Below are 23,858 nucleotides of genomic sequence, written 5' to 3'. Positions count from 1 at the left end.
CTTAACGCTGTCTCACCATGTTTGGAGTGAACCCTAGGTATTTTTAGCCATCTCAATCCATATGATTTAAGAGATTTATTAGGTTTATATTCAATAATCACATCCAAAACATATTTAGTTCCTAGACCATTGAGTGAGAGAGTATAATATACACCATATGATAACAGAGATTACTGTTGATGTATGCAGTCAAAAGGTATTTTAAGTGTCAACCCAATTGCATTTGTTGTAAAAATAGACATGTCTGAAAGTGTATTACAGCCTTATCTTTCCCTTCAGACAGCTGCAACCACTTTCACAACTAGATCCAACATTCAAGACCACAATCTCTTGCCATAAAGACCCCCATTCATGGGTTTCTGGCTCTCATTGCACATTCTTTTTCAGTCTGTGAGGTGTTTCATCTAAACAGGAGTGAGCGCACACACACACACACACAAACTCTAGCGAATCACAAACAAACATGCAGACAACAAAAGTCCAAATGAGGATTATTGGATGTTTTACACATTAGAAAAAAGAATCTGCTGCAAACACGTGTACAGGCACATCGTGGGCTCTGTAGGGAAAATGAAGATCTGTGCGATTGTTTTCCCTAGTGGGGTCTCATTCCTGCCGCTCCCTTCCTTAATTAACTGTAAGTTAAGAATTTAAGATGATTGCTCAAAGGGGTCCAGTGTCTGCTAACTCAGACAAACCAGCACCAATCACTCTTTTAACTACATGGAAAGTTTAGGACATGTCACTGCATTAGCCATGGAGGAGTCTTTTTATAATTTTTTCTTAGAAATGTATTATTTTTTTCTTAGAAAAGTACCTGAACTAAAAAGGCACATTTTCTTTCCGAGCCAATTTTTCCACTGATTAACCACAGTTAAACATTGACAAACTGAGACTTTAATACGATATTATGTATTTTAATTTGACCACTGAGCACATGTACATGAGACTTGGATTTGGGTGGGAACTGAACGATATATAACCAAAAGACTACCTGAGTCTGCTATCCATTTTGGCAACAGAACCTGGCGCCAAGCTGTGGATGTAGATCCCAGGAGCACTGTTTTCCAGTGTTAGACAGCAGGCACCGATACCCAGCCCCACACCTGGCTCTAAAACACACAAAACAACATGGCTAAATTCTTTAGTTCACTTCATGCAGGATTTCTGAGTCTTATTTCTATCGTTTATCCTAGTTAAAAATTATTATAGACATTTTGACATAACAGGTGGGAAAGTGTTAATGGTTTCTAAGATAGATCCAAAAACTGCTGATGTAAAGTTACCCACTGAACCTAAAGGAAATCAAGCCCAGTGTCTTTAATTTAAAAGACTTATATTTGCCTACAAACTGCAAATATAATTCATGTCAGAGAAATATGTGGTGTCCCTGAACTGAATAAGTTAACAGAACTAAAATAATGAGAAAGACGCTTGGAGGGTCTATTTATTAGCATGATGATCCAAGAATAAGAGTTTTTTGGCAGGACGGTTTATTTGGACACATTATGAGCCCTTGACTTATACACGCATTCATACTGATGCACAGGTGCGTGTCTGTTCTAATAAAAATAATTTAAAAATAATTCCATTTTCTTGGAATAAAAAAAGTGTCAATTTCAAAAGGCAAGGAGTATTGCAAGACCTTTTTCCTATCAGCTTCAATGTTTTCTTCTCAAGATAAATAAAATGTAAAAATACAAAATTTACAAAAATGTTATACACACTACCAGTCTAGAGTCTGGGGTCAGTAAGATTTTTTTATGTTTTTGAAAAGGAGGCTGCATTTAAGAAAATTGGCAATAACTGTTTTCTATTTTCATTTCATTCATATTTCAATAAAATTTCATTTAATGTCATTTAATTTCATACATGTTTTAATTCAAATCTGAATTTTCAGCATCATTACTTCAGTCTTCAGTGTCACATGATCCTTCAGAAATAATTCTAATATGATAATTTGGTGCTCAAGAAACATTTATCATCAGTGTTGAAAATAGTTTGTTGAAAAAAAGTATTATATTCTTTCCAGAAAAAACTTTTGAAACTGCAACTCACTGCATTTGTTTTTATCAAAAAGACATGATTGTACCTTTGTTTAATGTAACCTCCATGATAATGCGATCCTTGGGACCAGGACCCCTACGAGAGTCCCCCTCTTCAAAGCTAGTAGGGACTGGAGTCCCACCACTGGCATTTGAGTTTGGAGAGCTGGATCTGCTGAGCAGGGTTGGCGTGGGACAGGGTGTAAGACTGGGGCTTCTCAGACGGGTCCTCACCGTCAGGGTAACTACCCCCTTCTTCAGTTGCTGAAAAGGAGGAAAAAGCCATCCATTAATGCTGGATGGGAAATCCAGAAATCCTAGGAATTTCCTTTTTCCAATGACGGTAAAACGATTCAAAGAAATGGGCCTGAGATTAACAGTCTGGAGATAATTCTTCTCTGAGGATTCATGCACTGCTACAGGTGTTTCTGAGGATGACTGAGCAGTTTACCTTGAAAGTCTGAATGGCCTGCTGGTGCGTGAGGCCTTGGAGAGACTCTCCATTGACCTCCAATATCTCATCACCTGAAAAGTGGAGAAAGAAATGTCACCAGCAAAAAAACGAAAAACGAAAATCCTCATGCCATAACCACATGGCACCTGAGTTCCACCTGCTTTGATGACAATCAAGTGCCTTAGAGCTACTGTTTCATGATCAGGAGTGTCCGTCTACCTTCTTTCAGCCTCCCGTCTGCTGCAGCTGCTCCATTGGGGAAAATGGTCTTGACGAATATACCCATCCTCCCCCGGGCTGAATCCTGCCCACCGACAATACTGAAGCCGAGACCCTAGACACATTCAAAGACACATCTCGATGAGTCTGGATTTACAATAGTACAGGTGGTGACGTATCTGGTAAATGAAATGGTCCTTGCACAGAGGTTTCATTGTCCACCTCAATATCCCGTTCATTACAATTCAAATCACAGAGTGAATCACCCCTAAATAAATAAAGACCAACAGGATCAAAGCAGTTTATATGTAAAATGCTACATATGTGAACCCTCATGGTGACTGCATGTGTTGTCCTGGGTGCAGGGCCTCCCTCACCTTGCCCTGTCCTTTCATCAGGACAATGTTGGAGATTATGGATGGCTGTGCCAGTCGCCATGGAGACTCCACTTGAACAGTGCTCAGGGAACGGGCCGATTTCTTCACGATTTGATATTCCTGAAGAGGATGATAAAAGAGGTTATGAATAAACAATGAGATGATAAAATAAGCTTTATTTTTATTGTGTTTAACTGTGAGAAAATAAGCAGCTACCGCCATTAATCCGTACCTATGAAATGCTTTGTTAAGGTTCTTCCTCATTTGTAAGTCACTTTGGATAAAAGCAACAGCTAAGAGAATGTAAATGTAAATGCTATTGTGCTAATGTTATTGTAAAGAAAAACAAACAAACTGAGACTATTATATTAGATAAACTATACTATATTTAGGTTTATTACAGGGCTCTATGGAATACTTTATTCTGATTGGTCAAGAGAGGCATTCTGTGAATTATTATACACACACACACACACACACTTTTCAATAATAACGCTAAATTGTATATTTGACTGTTGTCCCTTGGTTCCCCCCTTGAAAAATGAAAAATAAAAATGTACATTGTCCCTTCACTTGTGTAAAGGACGAGACTACATAGTTCCAATATAACAAAACATTAAGCTCTGACGTAAGGTTTAAACTATTCACACATCTTTCAATTTACTTTTGACAAGCATTGTAATTAGCACAGCTAAGGGAAACCTTCCACCCACATGTAAAGACTGGATGAGCTGTATTTGAAGTGGCCATGCAACATAATCATTTTAGTTTTGGGGCATCACAGAACATGGAACTGGAACCATGTACCGTAGACTGTGAGGCATTCCAAGATTCCAAGAATAACGGTTTGAATAAGGCAATAAATCAAAAAGAACCAGCTGAATGCTTCAGCTACCTGTCGGATTCCAACTGTATCCAGCTGCTGTGGGAGGGAATGTTTGCGTCCTCCTCGCGCTGGCTTTTCTGCCACGTCACTTCCTGTATCACCATTTTCCACGATAAGCTCATCATCTTCGCCGACAGACTCCAGGCGGCTCCCTCCACCTAAACATAACGACATCAAGACATTAACTTGAAATGTAAACACTTAATTCAGTCATTTATATTCACAGTGGGAGAAACTGATTTCTCCATGTCTGAATGTCTCTGCTGATTAACAAGCATAATTTAAAAAAATCTATGTGAACAATTTCTGTAAAACCTGATCTGGTCCCAGAATCTATCTATCATAGTGGTGGGCGATTTGACGATTTTATATCGTGATCGATTTTAAAGATGTCCACAAACTACTTTTCAAGCGAATCATAGAGATTGTGACCTTTTATGTCCTCGTAATAATGTTAAACTGCAGCTATGATCTGCGTACTAGATGTCTGTGCTGACTAGCCAAATTATATCATGTGTCTTTCAACATGTCAACAGCTGTAGGGCTGTGCCGTGAATTTCGGCTTCCAACGATTATTAAAGCTTGATAATTAAGATAAAATGATCATTGTGCCACATGCTCTTCCTTTCCTTTAAAATGGTGTGCTTTCGCCCCTCCTTAAACTTAACTTACAAACCAGTCAAATTATGTAACGGGACTGTTGTAAGATGCAGTCTACTGCGGGACATGCTTTATTTTAAAAAGAGTTATTAAAAGCGCATTAAACTGCGATTTCTGTGTGACGGAGCGGAACGTGGATGAGCAAAGCATACCTGGGGTTTTAGACGCGCACCTAAACTGTCAAATAAAAACAAAAATGTGCCAAAATGTCTGTCTTGGTGAGTATTTATATAAAGACAGCCAGTTGTGTCTTAAGTGAATAAACAGTTGGGAAAGAAATCAGATGGGTGTCATTACATTAGATCCATGCATTCGGTCTTAAAGCCTAATGCAAATACCTGCTGCTGTGTCATTAATGTTATAACTGACTGAATAACTTTAGCAGTTTTAATAAGAATCAATGTATATTTAATTCATAGGGTGAAGACTATGCAGTGTTTTAAAGGGAAGTGTTTAATGACTATTTTGACAACTGACTGTTTAAGGCAATACTGTGTTTTAAATTGTGCAAATAGATAAATCCATAGGCTTATTCCAGTCTGGATATTCTCGATAGTACATCTCAAAATTGGGAAGATCGCCCACCCCTAATCTATCATAAAGAAATTAGAATTGGTGGATCCACCCTTGGCCATAATCCAATACAGTTTAATCTCATTACAAAGTTTTCATGCTCAGCACAACAGTGTTGAGACTTGATTCAACTGGACATGTTCGACCTTGGGATCTGCTACGGAACTTCATCGGTGTGGGGCTTCGGCATCCTTTGGTACCCTCAATCCTGCCATGTTCCTCCAGTCTGTCAAGATCTGTAAACTTAAAGACAGGAGGCAGAGAGAATTAGGGAACATGCCTTGAACAGAGAGAGAGACAGAAGATATTAGACTGCCTCTAAATGAGAAACAGTGGAGAAAGCAAATGGAGTAAAAATTCCAGTTTCATGTGACATTTCCTCTTTAAATGGTAAGCCATAAACTTTTGATTGTCCTTCACTGTGCAGGACTGTAGGGAATGTTGCACACTCAAGCTGGTGAACACTCTCTTATTTTCACAGAGGGAGATCAAATCTCATGTGTACATGAAAACCAATGTATTCATGGAGACTTATTGGAGGTGTGGAATGGAAATGTGCCTTTGCTCAAGTGATCCACTATAAACCAAGTAATGGGTTTACCCTAAACAGTACAGATTTGCCAAACTAATTTCAATACATATTAAATTATATTAATTTACCATCTATTGCTTTTGATTTCTGCTTGTAGTTTCTGCTAAGTTTAATAATAATAAAAAAGTTTCCCTACACTCCCATTCAAAAGTTTGGGGTCATTAAAGGGATAGTTCGCCCAAAAATGATATTTAACCCATGATTTACTCACCCTCAAGCCGTTCGAGATGCATATGTCAATCTTTTTTCAGACGAACACATTTTCAGTTATTTTAGCGTAGGAAGCGTCGTGACGTAGAACGAACGTGACAGCGCAGCCAGAGAGCAGAGCAAAACAAAACTCTACGTTCGTTCTACGTCACGACGCTTCCTATGCTACGTCCTACGTCATACACCAGCATCCATCTCCGTGAACGCGCGTCCGACCGCTACCGGAAGCCAGTTATTTTCGTTTATAAAGTTTTAAATATGTATATTTTTACGACAAAACCGCACGGATTACCCTCAGAAGGCCTTCGTTTATCCCCCTGGAGCCGGATGGATTACTTTTGTGAAGGATGAATGCACATTTTGGGACTTGAACGATGTGGACCCCATAGCTTCACATTATAACCACTGAAAGATCTAAGACATTTTCTAAAATAACTGAAAATGTGTTCGTCTGAAAAAAGATTGATATATGCATCTTGAACGGCTTGAGGGTGAGTAAATCATGGGTTAAATATCATTTTTGGGTGAACTATCCCTTTAAAGCTACGTCTACATTAATCCGGAAAGATTTGAAAAACGGAGATTTTGTTTCAAAACGCTCTCCGTCCACACTAGTTTTTTCAAAGCGTTTTCCAAAAGTTTCTCATCCACACTTGAACGTCGGAAAAAACTAAACTCACCATTCATTCATTGCGCATGTGTAAACCCTCATAGAAGCTCATAAATGCTGTCATCTTTGAAGGACTGTGATATGAAGAGTGTGCAAAGTGACATATTTTAGCAACAATGTGAAAGTGAACAGCACAAAACGGGCACAATACCGGTATAAACATGAATATCTGTGGGTTCAATACGCGTCACATTACTAAACTTACATCATCGTTTTTAAATACCTCCGTTTGCACAGTCCACTACAACGTGAAAACAGCATTTTCAAATGTATCCACTTTGGAGAGTGTTTTCAAAAAGCTTAGTGTGGACAAGGCCTAAGACTTTTACTAAACATTTTAATTTATCACATAAAAACACTTATAATATTACAAACGATTACCATTTCATGTAAATGCCGTTTAGATTAAACTTTCTATTCAAAGAATCCTGATGATAAATGTATGATAATACATCCTGATGATAATAATAAATGTTTCTTGAGCAGCAAATCATCATATTAGATTGATTTCTGAAGGATCATGTGACACTAAAGACTAGAGTAAAAATACTGAAAATTCAGCTTTGCCATCACACCAATAAATGACATTTTTAAATATATGAAAATAGAAAACGGTTATTTAAAATTATAATAATATTTCACAATATTACTGTTTTTACAGTACAGCCTTAATGAGTCAAATATTTTTATTTGACCAACCCCAAACTTTTGAACGGTAGTGCACATTGATGTTTTTGGCTGCCCAACATGTGCAAATTTAATAATAATTGATGCTATTTTTTTTAATTAGCGTGGGACTATTATGTCTATCTCTGGTTTTATATTGTAACCACTAAATATGCAAAGCGCTTTGCAGTAGAAAATTCTGGGTCAAATTCAAAAGGTTCTGCATGCTTAAATGATCACTAATAACTATAAACATAAAATGCAATTAAGTCATTGTGTTAATTAACAGCAATTATATAGTTAACATTACGTTCAGAAGTCTTTGTTAGCTACGACTGCAGATATTTAGCCCAGGAAAAATTCTGCATAATATAAGGTTGATTATATTATAGAAAAACTAAACTAAAGTGTTTTCCAACCCTTCCAAACATCTTAGCTTGAAGAATGAGTTTCGGTTTATCACACAGCTCCTGTGTCCTGAAACAAGTTTGAACAGCAACATATAGGGGAAGATTCACTGCTCTCTTTTCAGGCATACAGACAGGAAGCCCTTCCCCCCGTTGTCAGAAATGAGATCTGTCTCCTGCATGAACAAGCTAGACTGCGCTGTTGCAGGTGAGCCTGTGGGCTTCCTCAAACCCCACACCTCCGTGCCTCACAGGACTCAACGTGACAGTCACAGCTGCGTTCTTCTTCCAGATCCTTCCCTTTCCTATTTTGATGAAAATGTTTTTCCCTCCCTCCCTTTGTCTCATCAAAACCACAGAGCCTGAGACTTCAGAACAGATCTGGAGACACACCTAATACTGTCAGCACTGGACGCCCACATAATAGCAACCGCTCATCGCCCTCTTCTGCTATGGCAGCTTGCTGAAAGGAGTGTGAGAACAGTTTGGACAGGTGTTTGGATTCGGAAAGGAAAACTGAAAGGGGAAAGCAAACATATGGCAAACTGAAAAATTGATTGGCCTAATTACACTCCCCGTTTTATTTTCTGCCTTATAACTTAATGATAGGGCTCTCACACTTTTAGACCAATGAATTTCCATTGCTTTGCCTTTTCCAGGCATACATTATTATTGAATAAGGATTTCTAAAAACCCATTTATCAAGATCACACTCACAAAAAAGCCATTTCTGGATGGTGAATTATTTGAAAGCAGGCCATACTGAGGGGGAAATAATTTGCTGATCACTGATGCATAGTTGTTTTTGCATAATGCAACCAACAGCTATGAGTGAAAGCCGTACACGTGTGAATGCTGCTGAGCTCTAGCACAATCCTTCAAAAGATGAGCAGTGTATTCAATTTATGGATATTCTATTTGATCTGTCAGCGTGTTACTGAATGCAAAAGATGCACTTTGTTATTAAAATAAGCTAAAAAAAAAAAGAGTGTCATTTACTTCCCGAAAAAGCAACACGCAGTCACTACAATAACAAAAACAACAAAAGTTTGTTTTAGTGCGGATGTTGTACTGTAGTTGCTGTAATTTTCACAATCAGAATTTCCCATGACTTTTCCAGGTTTGGAAATGATAATCACAATTTTTGTGATAACTAAATAGAAAGCCACAATGTAGCACTTCAAAATCATAGGACCTATGAAAAATAACATCTGCAAAGTTATAATAAAAACAAACTTAGCACATGACAGGAAGTCCTTCTGACAAGTACCAGGTCAATAAATCATGGGAAACTATACTGTTTATACCTCCTTCAGTCCCAATCACTCTTTAAGAGCTCCCACTTGGTCATTCATTAGAGACTAAAGCCTGGAGGGAGAGAACAGCTCACTGGAGACTAGAGAACACAGGATGAGAGGAAACTACAGGCTCCTTAAACCTCATCATCATGTCCCATAAGCCTTTATTTACAAGTATTCATCTTTTCGGTGGCGAAGGGAATCCTATTGATGTTTAACTAGGCTAAGATGGTCTTTGTCTAGCGACACAAAGATTCTCAGTAGGGCTGGGCGATGTAAAAAAAAAAAAAAATCCTGCAAAATGTTGAAGGCGATGAAAACAAATATAGTGAATGTAACCATGTAGGCTATGTTATATATTATGTGCAATAAAAGAAGTTAAAACTGCATTACATTCTAACGTTGCAACAACATTACAATCTACAAACAAAAACAATGATTTTTAAAGTAGAAGTTAAATTCACAAAACTGAAAATGAAAATAAAAAAGAGGAACACACATTCCCTCATCTGAGCTTATTAATTATATTAGCCTACATTTGATTACCCCATTACAACGGTTGCTTTACAGTTACTGCTATGCTATCATAAAAATACACTTTGTAGGTTTAAAATTCAACTTATGGCACATTTAATCTCCAACAACAAATATTTTAGCGAAATGTATATTTTAGTCAGAATTATTCCACTCCGTCTGTTTGGCGTGTATGTGCACAGCGGCGCTCGTTCACTAAAGTCTGAAGTTTTGCGTAGACTCACTTGTATAAGGCTCATCCACTCCTGACAACAAAATGGAAATATTTGCATGACTTTCTAACATTTACAAATGGAGATTATACCTGTGAAATGTAAGTTATGCACTTAGGAAAGCACTACCTCTCAAACGCATTGAACAGTACAAGTATCTGTCAGAGGATCTGACAGATCAAGCCGCTTTAATCTACACGCATTAACTATATCTATCTACCTGCCCATCTACAAATCCATCTACCTATCGATCCACCTACCTATCTAACCATCAAGTCATGTACATTTAGTGCTATAAATGGAACTATATACGAAGAGTTCAGATGCAAAAGCCTCTAAGTGCCATCTGAAATCTTCTGCTAGAATGATCATTTTTATCAAGCTTGTATATTTAAAGTTCAGTAATTTCACTTAAATGGCAATGAAAATGACCTATTAATTGTCATTTAAGTGAAATTACTGAACTTAAATATACGAGCTTGATAAAAATGACCATTCTAGCAGAAGATTTCAGATGGCACTTGGAGGCTTTTGCATCTGAACTCTTCATACAGTATCTGTTACTGTGTTGTTTACTATTTTTAAGCTACAAGTAAATTACTAATAGGCACTAGAACATAAAAAAATAAAATAAAAGTTATTCTACAGTTTTTTGTTCTACAGTAAAACAAATCCAAGCTTTAATGCCCCAGATTCACGGCTATGTTCAGCAGGAGCCGTGGAATGCTAATGCAATTAGACAGCAGGCGGGACGCTTGCTCTTTTTCATTTTTTGATTCCGAAAGCAAGATATGCAGTATAGACGCAGTGGGGGGCGGTGGTGAATGACCCACTTTACTCTGCACCGCAAAACATCTCAACCAGAGCACCATGGCCGCTGCTCTACAAAACAGCCGCTCAACAGTTTAACCCTAATACGTTGAGTTGTGTGGTCCTGTCAGTGTGCCACTGAAACGGTTAATGGCCGGCATTAGCCTTGTTGTCATCACTGATCACCAAACCAGCGCAACGTCTCATTTTGTATTGATTAAACATTAACGCTGTGTGGCATTAGTGATTTGATGCACGCCTGTTTGCGCAGAACAAATGAATAATTTGTTATCTGTGACGAAACAAACAAATGCTGATCCAATGGCTGCTTGGGTAAGCAGTGGCACTAATATTTTTCTGGCAAAACAACAGATAAAACCTCAAGAACATAAAATGGGGCCCTGGCACACAGATCAAAAGAAGCAAACAGATAAAGCAACTGTGCTATCTTTAAAGCTGTATTTTAAAATCACAATGTGCTGCGGGTATTTCGATTTTCCTAAAAAATATATGGAAAAGCTTGTTCTTCTCAGACAAAACATGGAAGTGCATTCGCTTTTTATCAAACACCTCAACAAGGCGGCAGTGACAGTTTAACGGAGAACGACTACACATACTCACACTAACAAACAGATTATTATAAAGCACTGAACATTTATCCACAAAGCAAACTTTTAATCATAAACACTCTTCTACCAAAAACAGAAAACAGTCTGTTCTAGCTTGTTCTCAGGGCAGCACCAGATGAAAGTGGCAGATAATCAGGCTGATAGGCGGCAAGCATACGTACCGAGTCCTGGGTGGGCAGTGAAAGACTGCTGGCCCTCACGTCCTCCATGTCCGGCTCCATATTCTCCTTCTCCTCCCCGGGGGAGGGAGAGGCGTCCGGACCAGAGCACGTGCTCACTAGGTCGGGCAAGCTGGTGGAAGGATACTTGTGGAAGTCCACTTCGGATTCATCCTGGGAAAGGAAGGAAGAGCAGCTGAAGAGAAGAGAAATGTTGTGTGCCGTTGAGCAGCCTGTGAGTATTTTTAACTTTATCTCAGAAAGCCGAGCGGCAAGCCCATCAGCGCTTCACTCTTCAATTTTTTAGCTGCTACAAGCATCTGCCTGTGACATCTTTATGTGCTTGAACGGCTGACACACTTTATACGAAGAACACATGAAGAACAGCTCATGATTTGTGTGTGAAGACACTTCCCCCGTGCAGTGACACTTCCCCCGTGCAGTGACACACACTTATTGATATACTGTAGTATAAGGCCAAACTCACCCTGCTGGCCACCACCAGCTGCACGAGTCCAGCAGTGGAGCGCAGGATGGCTACAGCCTCCTGGTGTGAGAGTCCAACAAGGGAGTGACCGTTTATCATAAGTAACTCATCGCCTGCCTTCAGACGGCCATCTCTGAAATAAAAAAAAGCAGCAGAAGCAGAGAAACATGACCAGGACATTCCCTTATGTAAAAAAAGAACAAGCAGCATACACTCCTCATGTCATGTCAACTATTTAAGTGAAATGTTAATTGGATGTTAATCAGGAATTGACTGGATTATATATACTATAAGCGGTTTCTATATGACAGGTAGCTTGATGACAACCAGAGAAAATGACAACCTGTCATTATTCCTGATGAAAGGCAGGGGTTTTCAAACTGGAGTCTGTTGTTATTGTTGACTAAAACAATCAAATAAAAGAACACTGAAATAAAGCTGAAAAATATATATAAATATTAAATGAAAAGCAAGCAAAAAATAACTGAAAGTTTAAGCACTAAATTGACTAAAACTGAAGTGAAAATAAATTAGAGCTAAATATAATATAAGAAAAAAATAAAAATAAACTAAATATTAAAACCAGATATAAGTAGTTGTTTGAAATGTTTGGGGAAAAAAAACACTTCTCTAATGAATCAATCACAACAAGTCCAGGAATGTGTATTAAGAAAGTAAATACCTAAATGTATTTGAACCAAGAGAATACAGAACATAATTCAAACTAATTTTAAACTGAACATCCTTGAAGCCTATTTGTCATGGGAAGAGAGCAGGAATTATCTACTCTTGGAGCTTCAAAACTTTCTAAAATAATTTCTGGATCATCCACGTGCAATTTAACTATTTATTTGTCTACAAGGTGCAAAGCTACAGCTATTGTGTTCAGGGTGAAATGAAACCAGTTTCATCATGCTTTATCAAGAAAAAGCACAAAGCAGTATTCATTTCGTTGATGAATAATTTGTTTTTGTCAACAACATTTTGAAAAAGATATGATATGATAACTAATAAAAAACTGTTTTTGATGACAAAAACTATAATGGCAATCTATTGACCTTCTCAACGAATCAGAACAAGATGAAAATGTTAGGGAGGGACAATCTGCGAAGAGACTCTTTAGATTAGATGCGCACATGCGGTGGGTTAATAGGATACAATTGCTGCATGACTTATAAAATGTTTAAAAATGTCAACATCTGTGAAAAAGAGAAAAACAGACATGCGGATAAATTTTCCATTTGATGTCAGGAAAACAAGACCATTTGTAAACCATATGGAGTAACGTAACAATCTCTGGGAAAACACAAAGAAATTTACAATACAATACAATAATAAGGACTGAACGATGGCCCAGGACAATTGAAGGAATCATTTGACAAAACTTTTATCATGCATTTGCATGTGATTTGCCAATTTAAATATTAAAGCAATTTTAAACTATTCAAGTGAAAGAAGACGCGAAAGAGAACTAGAAATGGAGCCTCTCTGACAGCATAAAAGTGCTGAATTGAGTTTCCTTTCGCTTCTTATTGCGCTTAAAAGGACATATACCCACAACAACTATTTCTAACTGCCTGTTTTGGTGAGTATTCATTTAAACAGAGTTGGTTATATCTTAAGTGAAAGTAAACAGTTGGGAGAAAATCGGATGTGTATCAGTGGAGCTGTGCATTAGTTCTTAAAGTGACAGTACAGTTTCCTTATAAACCTGCTGTCGTCCCTAATGTCAATTCAAACGACAAAACACAAAGAGAAAATCACTCACTGCTCTTGACTGAGTAACTTTAGTAGCTTAAATAAGGATTTATACAAGGAAGAATATGCACTATTTTACATTTGATTACTTTATTCAATTTCTGTAATATTTCTTACCTGAATACTACTGTTAGACCTACTTGACAAACTTAAAGCACAATTTATTTCTTTTATATCTTCGTTCAAATGTATTTATTTGTCTCTTATCTAATGTAGATATGATATCTTATGATATTTAGTCGACTAAAACTAGACTAACAATTCAGATTACTAAAATATGACAAAAACTAAATGGCATTTTAGTCAAAAGACTATGGCTAAAACTAAATCACAAAATGATCTGTCAAAATTAAGTGCCATAAAGACAGCTCTGTCTCTGCTACATTCTTCCATTTCCAAATGTCTTCAGACAGTTTCGATTCTTCCAGCCTGACCACTCAACTGAGGCTTATTACGATGAACAGTGTGCAGTGAAGAGAGAAAGATTCAAAATCTGAAAGCCTCTCACTGGTCAAAATCCTCAGGGCTTCAGTCACAGATGAAGGAATCTGAGGTTATCTCAGAGTTAGTTGTTATATAAGAGCAGGAAACTTCATAACAACCCACATCATGCTGCACTGATGGCCCTGAATCTGACCACCTCTTGTGCCACACTAAAAAGAAAGATTTGGAAAGCAGCCAGTTTGACCAATATGCATGATTCATGTCTATAGGTTTCTCAGAAATGGCCCCCATTAAAACTATGTGGGAGGAAATGTAGAACTGTTAAATTATAACAATAAACTCTAGTGCTGGTCATACCAAAAATAGCCTGCTCTGACTGTAGGCACTGTGGGGGAGCTGCGTATGTATTTTCCAACAGATCTGCAACAACTCATGAATTTGTATATCCTGTAATCAATTAATTTTTTCGGGTCCCAAGGCAAAGCCACAGGGGCTCATTTTCCCTAAACACATTTATTTAATTTAGCACATCATCTAGGGGGAGTAATTCAAATTTTTTTTTAGACAGCAAGGGTTTATTTTAGCTTTTGGCTCATTACCATCAGGTTGTTGTGTTTCCCTTTAAACTTCGCCAAAGTGTGCATTAATGAATCACAAAGGGAAGCAAGTCAGCAAATTCTCCAACATGTTACAGCTTAAAACACAGTTTAAGGGCCAATTCACATGAAGACGGAGAGGGAAATATTTCTGCAGTATTAAAAAAAGACCTCACAATTGTTATTGTGTGTTTGTATAAATTGAAGGGATATACAGTATCATGTTAGAATCCTATGCTGGCTCTGTCTAGCTTTGCTAAATGACAGCTATTTGCTTACATACCCCGGTACTGCAAAGCACTATAGGTGGAAATCTCAGCGATATTTCACCGATACCTGGGTCATGATATGATATCCTAAATTTAGTTTAGTTTAGATTTATTCTAAATTCTAAATTTCCCTCTCAAAATATAATAAAATAAAAATCTAAACCACAGATTTGCCAATATTGTTAAAATATCATTATTACTGATGTGATACCAATATGATTTTTTGTTTAACAGTGTCTGTAAATATTGAATATTTTATTGTGCATGCTCATTTCACTTGCTTTTAGATTACCTATGTCATCATCTAACCCTTATAACATTAATCATTAAAACACCAATAATTTAATAACACCGTTAAAAATTGATATCAGCAAATGATCCATTATCGGCCATAACATGAAAATAATTATCATCTTATTGTATTGGCCAGAATTTTAATATTGCCACATCCCTAATTATATAACATTATATTTTAATTTATTCTGTATTTTGGATTAGGGTAGGTTGGGACTTTGCTTGAGTAAAACAAGTGTACATTGACTTAATACATTGTAAATTTACTTACAGTAGCTGTGTTTCCATCCAAAGTTGATCTTATGTGCAAAACTGGAATATCGCATAAAACATTTGCGAATAAAGCAAATGTTTCCATCGAGTGAGCTGAAGAGCTGAATTCGTCACTTCCTAATAGACTGGCACTTAATATCACTTAGTAGAAGAAACCAATGTATATAATAATTTTGTATAATAAATTGATAAAACTTGCGTCTCAGAGCGCGCAGACGAAACGCAATAAAGTTATCTTGCTTTCGGAGGCAGACGCTGCTGTTTGGGAATGCAGTCATGTAAGACAGTTCTGTCAGGTAATTATACCAAACCACTTTGATGACAGTCTTTTGTTCAGGCGTTTCAGAACAACCAAAACAGCATTTCAGATGCTGTGCAACGAGATCGGTCCGCTGGTTAGTCCAGTTATGTCGTTCCATCGCAAAGTCACAAGGCTTTTTTTTATGAGCATCGAGGAATTTATTTGATAAATGTGTTTTCATCACAGTTTATGTCTGTTTTCTTATCGTATAAAAAGTTTTTTAGAATTTATGCACATTTTATTGTTTCCATCCAGAGTTTTTTTAATGAAATATCCAAAAATGTGCATAAAAATAGGTGGGTGTAAACAGAGCTATTGACTCATTATTTCCCAAAACATTCATGTAAATAATATTACTAAAAGTGACGATTCTTTGGCATGTGAATATCACAGTATCGTGATGTAAAAATTATCACTATCCCTACACATTGGACAGTAGACAATGTCAACAGGACAGCAAACGCTAGCAGTACAGAGCATTATGACTACAGCTACTGAAGCTTCTGATACCTTGTGAACTGGTCATTATCCTACATATGGCAGCGTGACTGGATATTTTCTGTGCATCCATATAAGGGTGTCACAATGCCTTTGAAGATGAATGAATATCGCAGAGGGCACTCAAGACTTTCTGACGCTTGCATATGTATGAGATGCTGATTGAGAAGTATCACCACGGCACCTACTCTGTTGCCAAGGCAGCAGCTGAAAACCTTTGCTAATGAAAGCCGTTTACCTCTGTGCAGCTCCTCCCTCCTCCACGTGGGCCACGATGATCCCGTGAGGAGAGCGTTTGGACCCTCGCCCGCCCGTGATCTGGATTCCCAGTCCGTCTTGACCCTTCACCATGTGCATCTTCCAGATCTGGCTGCCCTCACAGGGCTGTAGATGAGAAGAGGGGAACAATCAGGAGTGTGCTTTTTTAAATAACACTAGATATACCAAAACTCCTGTAGCAGCTGTTTTGTGGCTTTAACTTCGATTACAGTTCTCAAACGGTTTCCCATTTTAAACTGCATTTCATGCAAAGCAAACAACAACAACTAATAATCTTTGAACAGATCATTCAGCAAATTAAGCCACATTATTGTTTATATAATTCCAGTAAATGTACAGCCTATTTCCCTAAGATGAGAAAAAAAGGCTTTGTAAAGTTAAGCGTAAGAACTTTTTCCATGATTTACTTTTTCTTTTTTAAGCCAGGCTTACTTCTTCCTTTGGAAAGGCCATTTATCAGAAGAAGGGAAACTTGAAGGGCACGTTTCTGACAGTTTCAAGAGCCATTTCTCTCACTGTCTGAGCTGCACTTCATCACTCACTATTACTGTTCATTAATGATGAATTCAAAAATGAATTCAGGTTCATTAAATAACAGAACCGAATTTTAAGTGACAATGTTTTGGATTAGGTGGGTTAAAGCGAACATACATTTATAATAGATTATGCACTTTGTTCTCACATCCTGTCTCTTCTTGCATTCATTTTTTGTGATTTTTGCCTATTATGATGGCTAAACAACTAAAAAAACAGGTTATTATTCTCTGCTTTTGAATGAAAATCAAAATAAGTGACAGTTTTATTATGAGGTTAAATGGACCTGATCCTGTTTCTCAACTCCAGTTGTAGAAAAAACAGACTTCTTCCTAACTGTACTTCATATGTACAATATGGTTTAAAAGTCCATTACATACTCTGAATGTCATGACATTATTGTGTTTTTTCCCCAGTCAGGCTTCAAATGCATGAATTAATTTCAGCCACTGAGCCATTTATATCTATTGTGCCTGACATCAAAGCTTTTCTAACACTAACACTAAGACAAAAGCCCATAAATGTTCAAACACCATTTTAAAGACGGGTCATGAAATCAGCCTAAAATATATATATTTTTTAAATATTCAGAAATAAAGTATTACCTTTAGCATACTAATTAGCATACTAATTTGATCTTACATAACCTTTCATATTGTTAATTCTCAGTCAAAAAAGATGGAGTGTGTAGCTTTTCATTTCTTAAACAACCATGTTGGAACTTGGAAGACACATCATGGCCATATACCAGATGACAACGACAAAATTCATCAGGCTCAAATTGTGAAAGAATGGTTGGGAGGGAGCATGGTAATCATTTTCACACATGAATTAGCACCTTTGAGTTCAGACCTTAAATTCATTGAAAGTCTTTGGGATGTGCTGGAGTTGACTTTATAGAGGACTTGACTCTTGCATTGTCAATATGAGATCTTGACCAAAAATGTATGCACCTCTTGATGGAAATAACGTCAAAACATTTATTTCCATAAATTTTTGGTCAATATCTTGTATCCTACATGTTGTTGTTTTTTAAGAAATGAAAAGCTACACACTCCATCAATTAGGGTTAGAAGAACTGTTGCCAAACATATTACATACTAGAAACATAACAATTCCAGCAATAATTATCTAATCATAGACATATGCATTTGCCTATTTAAATGTTTTTAATCCGGGCAGTGTATATTAAAATAGAAAACAGTTGTTTTAGTTGTGTTAAATAATATTTCACAATATTACTGTTTTACTGTATTTTTGATCAAATAAATGCAGCCTTGCTGAGCATAAGAGACTTCTTTTAAGAACATAAAAAGTACTGACCCAAATCTTTTGAACAGTAGTGCATGTCTGGTTATATAGCCTAGATGGAGGGTGCTGGAGGTTGAGTAACCTGCTTGGAAAAACTCAATATTTTTGCAATTCCGCTTGGTGCCTCTTGTGGCGCAGATGCACACTTCACCTTTAACACTTCTTCCCAAAATGACAGTTGGGTTAGCACACACCTCTGGACTACAAACATGCTTGTACATGCAAGTACAACTTGTTCACATTTCCTTTGAAATCTGTCTAGGAGAGGGGCATGTTCTCAAGGAAAGCCTGTCGGCGGGGTGAATCACCGACGCGGGATATCTCACGGAGATGGTCTGCTGCCTCTCTTCTCACGTTCTCACGCTTTTCCTGTTCACTGTCAAAATAAGCTTACACATCCTCCCTCTGACATGTTCACAACACGCTTGCACAGACACATTAATGCTACTAATTACTCGCATGGTAATCTCACTGTATGTCTAGGAAACTTATTTTATCACAATTTGGAAAAGTGTATTTGAGAGGGAACATGCCTACAAACTGTAATTAATGTTACACGTAGATTATGTTTCCTGTCAACTGGGCTGTGAAGTCAGTCATAACCGATTAGTCATCAGTGTGTACACATCTACAAAGATTCTTCAGATAAAAACACTATGACTTGTTCTTTGATATTGTGGTTGGTGAGCTGCAACACAACGGTGACATACACATTCTGGATGAGATTGCATTGTTCCAAGATAATATGACTAATTTCAGTGGCTCGAGGAGATAGTCGTCAACTTTAAAATGATTTTTGATTTGCTTGTAAAACTGCCATTATGTAACATGATTTTAACTATTTAGATAATCCATTGAAAATGGTAAAAATGAGCAGATTTTCTATAAAAAAAAACTATTTCTACCTAAATTAACCTTGAAAAGTAACTTTCGTTTATGTAACCTAATGAAGTCTGGTTGATTTAGTCATATTAAATGAAATGTTTTACTTTGATAGTAAGGATGCACCGGTATTCTGGCAAATACCGATAAATGGCCACTAATAACGTTCTTGTACCATTTTGTCAAAATAAAAAAAATAAAACACTAAGATCTAAAATTTGCCATACATTTAGTCCTTATAACATAATAAAGTATGTAAAAAAAAAGTAAAGTAAAAAACAGATATTCATTTTGAGATTACATTGTTATTTTTTTTAGATTTAGAAAGGTACAGGCTAAACATAAAAATAGCAGAAGTTAGTATGTACAAATATCCAATAACCAATACCAATAAAAAAAAAAAAAAAAAAAAAAATTCAACACTATAATATTCGGCCAAAACCAATATGGCACCAATATATTTAATACATCCCTATTAAAAATATAACCCGCCTCACAGGTTACATTATACGAAAGCTAAACTTGACCCTTCAGTTTCCACATTATGCGATAGATGCAAGAGCTCAGATGGGACACATGCTCATACGTTTTGGTTTTGCCCTGAGATTTCTGAGTTTTGGAAGAACTTATCCAGGTGGTACTCAAATGTTTTTGGAGAAGATATCAGTCCAGATGTTGAATTAGCTCTGTTTGGATGTTCTGACCCTACATTAGCGTTGACGCATTCTCAACAATTGTCTCTTATGTTTATGGGGATTGCTAAAAGGGTGATCTTGACGTATTGGAAGTTCACTTCACCACCCAGTTTTCGTAAATGGCTGGCTGAAATAGTTGCTTCCCTGAAGCTTGAAAGGATTCGGTTTTCCAAGATTGATGCTTCTGTAAGCTCGCACTCGATCGGCCCAAAGCCAGCATCCGACCAGCGTGGAAGGTCTCTACGTGTTACTGTCTTTCCTCGAGGCAAAGTATTTTTTGATTAAATGCAATACATTTGAATATATATTTTCTCGTTATTTCATCTGACTCCATAAATGAAAAGGTTTTAATGATATCTGTGCATCATTAAATGTGAGCGAATGTTTGACTATTCTTTTTAACTCTTTAATGAAAATAATGTCCAAGTCAGTTAGAATAATCAAATGTAACAATTTATCATGTCAGGTAATGTATCATGCCAATTTCATAATCAATTCAAAGATAATCGATACAAAACATCAAATGCTCTGGAATAAAGAGAAGAGATGCGAACCCAACATTATACATGAAGCTGAGAGTCTTACTCTCAGCCTCACGGGCTAATCTGAAATACAGAAAGGCCCCGATCTTCTCGTTGCATTTCCTTATATAGACAGACACTTCTTTCACATGGAAACATCTGCTAACAATGGGAATTTACATTCAGAGTTGACACCTTTTGGGGGTGGGAGACCATTTGTCTAGAGACCACTTTCCTTTGTGTGCCAGCTATCTCTAAACTCCTAAAAACCTTATTACCTTTTGTTTTACCTATTTGGAAATGAGACCTTTGTACCAGTCGCACTGAGACATTTCAAATGACACCAAACATTTATAAAACTGGATGATAATTGTTAACATTTAAACCATATAGATTGTGTGTAAATCTCAGGTGATTTTAGCATAAGAGAGAGAGGGTGAGGGAAGAGGGAAAGAGGGAAAGAGATGTATTCTGAGGTGAGACTTTTGTCTCAAATGGTGAGTTAAAAATGGTTATTTCCAGCAAGGTCCTGTCTTCAACCAGACTGTCCGGCATTTTCTTACACTTCTAAAAACATTTTTTTATAATATCTGGGGCCCCTTTCTTAGGTATCTTTTTAAGAGTTGTAAATTGGATTGAGCACTTATGTAATATGGATAACTTTATTCTTTTATACGTTCACTCCGTTTTCAATGTTTTACTGAAGTTGCCCAGGATTAAGTATGGTTTTTGTTTAATTCTTTATTGTATTTTGTATATGGCTTGTATAAGCCATTGTATATGGCTTTGTTTAACGTGTATATATATTTTATCTGGTGCGTGTTCGGGGAGGTGGGGGGTGTTTGAGGTGTTCTTTTTGTGTATGTTTATGTATACTATACTTTTTGTATAAATGATACTTTAATTTGATCTGTTTTGTGTATGTAACTTTATAAATTGTGTATATATATATATATATATAAACCCACCTCTAGCCCTTCAAAGAGCGTGTATTTGCTAAATCTCAATGGGAAAACTTTTTTTAAAATATAATTTTAAATGGAAGTTAAGGACACAGTTATACAATTAAGCATATTGATTCATGTGGCTTTCCGAAAATGGCTTGTTACAGAATCCCATGGAAACCGCACCTTGTCGGCCTTTGAAATCCTGTGTGATTGTTCAAAATCAGATGCATACAGCTTTTTTGGGATGATCCCTCCAAGCAGTTCTTTCAACCACTGGCACATGGATACATCTAGAAGAACCCTTATGGTTATTTTGAGTGAGCCACTCAGTTTATGGTCACAAGACTTACTAGACTTGCTCCAAGTAACACTAGCGGTCCCAATGGAGAATCAAATCGGAAACATATGCAGTTAGCCGCACTGTGGGGTCCAAACTTCTAATTACATGATGAGCATCAACCAACCACTCTTTCATCCTCAAAGCAAAGTCAATGGCAAATGTTTGAATCTGTGGACTTCAAGGGCGCTTCCAAAGATTTTAAAGTGTCCTCTTTTCTGTTTGTTTGCTTGTTTATTTAGCACATTTTTTGCACCATATTCTGTGTAACTTTCCTTCAGACAGCTTGACTTTATAATATAGAATGTATTATAATACGTACAATTTTATAACAGAGACAATTTTGTGATATATAATATGGCTTTATAATATCAAAAATATATTTATGTATTTTAATCTAATATTTTTATATACATTTATAAATTGTAATATTTTTCATATTTCATAATATATACATTTTTTTAAAGCCTTAATGGATTCATGCATTCATTCAATTCAGAATTTAATGTTATTTGAATATCCAATTCTAACAACAGTTTGCTTGCGGTTATATTTCTTACCTGACTGGAAGGTTCACTGCTTATTGACTCAGTTTTGTATCTTTCAGACAGGCGTGAGTGGGATCGGCTGGGTAGGGTGGCCGTGCTCCCCACCTTCAAGCGATTGGAAATCACCTCTGAGGAGCCAATGACTGGACAGTCATCGGTCGGTGTGTCCTGAGGGCTGCTGCTCTCTGGGGATGTGACCTCTGCCTCCATGGAGCTGTAGCCATTCTCATGCTCAAAGTCCCGGCTATCTTTACTGTCTTTGCTGTCGCGAGTGAACGAGGAGCGGGAAATAACGCCAAATTTGCGGGTTCGTTTTCCGTTTTGCCCATTCTGTGTGGGGCTTCCAACAGGCTCGTCGGAGACATTGCGCCGGTGCTCTTTAGAGACGTCCACGCAGTTGCCCCCATTGTTGCCATTGCATGGAGGGAGAGGAGCTTTGCGTTTGATTCTTCGCAACATGATCAGGTAGATGCAGCCTCCATTCCAGCACTGGTCCGCTAAGTAACTGTGGGAAAAAAAAGAAAACAGACTGCTAAAACACATGATCACAATGTAAATTAACCCGTTTGGTAACAAAATAAACACATTTTCTCACATTATTAGGGATTACTGAGCTGTCCATCAAATCAAGCATTTACACATTAAATACACTCTAGTCAAATACGTGTATGAGTTTACAGATCACACCCAAATGACCCATTTTCTTTTGTGGAACACCAAAGGGGAATTTCTTTTTTATATTTGTCCACTCTTTTACATGTAATGAAAGCAAATGAAGACTGGGACTGCAAAGCTAAAATAATAATATTAATAATAATAATTAAAAAGTTGTCAAAACAACTTTGCACTTTATTCCAAATCTTCAGAAGCCTTTATTTAGAAATGTTGACATCCACTGTAGCTCTTCTTGGTGCACTGCCTGGTGCAAGACAATAGTAATGGCTGCTGAACATTCAGCTTTTTTCCAGCACGGGAATACATTACATTTTCCAATATATTCAGATAGAAAACGGTTCTTTTAAAATTTTTGTTCAAATTCTTTCAAAAACATAAAAATCTTACCAACCCGAACATTTTGAACGATAGGGTATTTCGCCTTTTGTGTTTTAGAAAAGGTCATATAACAAAATCATGTGAGTTTAGAACAACATGAGGAAGAGTAAATGAATGTTATTTTTGTGTGTGTGTGAACTATGCCTTTAAACTGCATAATTCAGAGAGCAAACAAAGGAGCTTCTAAATGTCATAATTAATGGTTATGGATTATCTGGGAATTTTTTAAATAAGGAAGGGCACTGATACAAAAAATAAATGCAGAGCATATTTTACACCATGTCTAGACAAGTCCAAAGACAGATATATGACAGAAGAAACTGATATTTGGCACCTCAGGGACATGAGATCACTCCGCATTAGCTGATGCAAATTAGAAGTTTAGCCTAACTGCTAGCTGCAGAAAACACTTTCACAGTTTTATCATATAT

General features: G+C 37.0%; 1 protein-coding gene across 2 annotated transcripts in view; it reads right to left on the bottom strand.

Annotated features, from left to right (window-relative positions):
* The window catches only part of pdzd2 (PDZ domain containing 2), a 63,311-nt gene that overhangs the window by 16,220 nt on the left and 23,233 nt on the right, over nucleotides 1–23,858 (bottom strand). For both annotated transcript variants that reach the window (XM_084414318.1, XM_084414319.1), the window contains exons 2-12: nucleotides 22,387–22,879; nucleotides 16,559–16,704; nucleotides 11,888–12,020; nucleotides 11,404–11,574; nucleotides 5,361–5,457; nucleotides 3,991–4,139; nucleotides 3,096–3,215; nucleotides 2,719–2,833; nucleotides 2,497–2,570; nucleotides 2,093–2,309; nucleotides 995–1,112 (exon numbers count right to left, since the gene is read on the bottom strand). In XM_084414318.1, coding sequence (XP_084270444.1) covers nucleotides 995–1,112; nucleotides 2,093–2,309; nucleotides 2,497–2,570; nucleotides 2,719–2,833; nucleotides 3,096–3,215; nucleotides 3,991–4,139; nucleotides 5,361–5,457; nucleotides 11,404–11,574; nucleotides 11,888–12,020; nucleotides 16,559–16,704; nucleotides 22,387–22,879 — 1,833 coding nt within the window. The remainder of the gene's footprint in view (nucleotides 1–994; nucleotides 1,113–2,092; nucleotides 2,310–2,496; nucleotides 2,571–2,718; nucleotides 2,834–3,095; nucleotides 3,216–3,990; nucleotides 4,140–5,360; nucleotides 5,458–11,403; nucleotides 11,575–11,887; nucleotides 12,021–16,558; nucleotides 16,705–22,386; nucleotides 22,880–23,858) is intronic.

The sequence above is a fragment of the Rutilus rutilus genome, assembly GCF_951802725.1.
Source record: "Rutilus rutilus genome assembly, chromosome: 7".
Classification (NCBI taxonomy): Eukaryota; Metazoa; Chordata; class Actinopteri; order Cypriniformes; family Leuciscidae; genus Rutilus; species Rutilus rutilus.
This window is presented reverse-complemented; position numbering and strand designations above follow the sequence as displayed.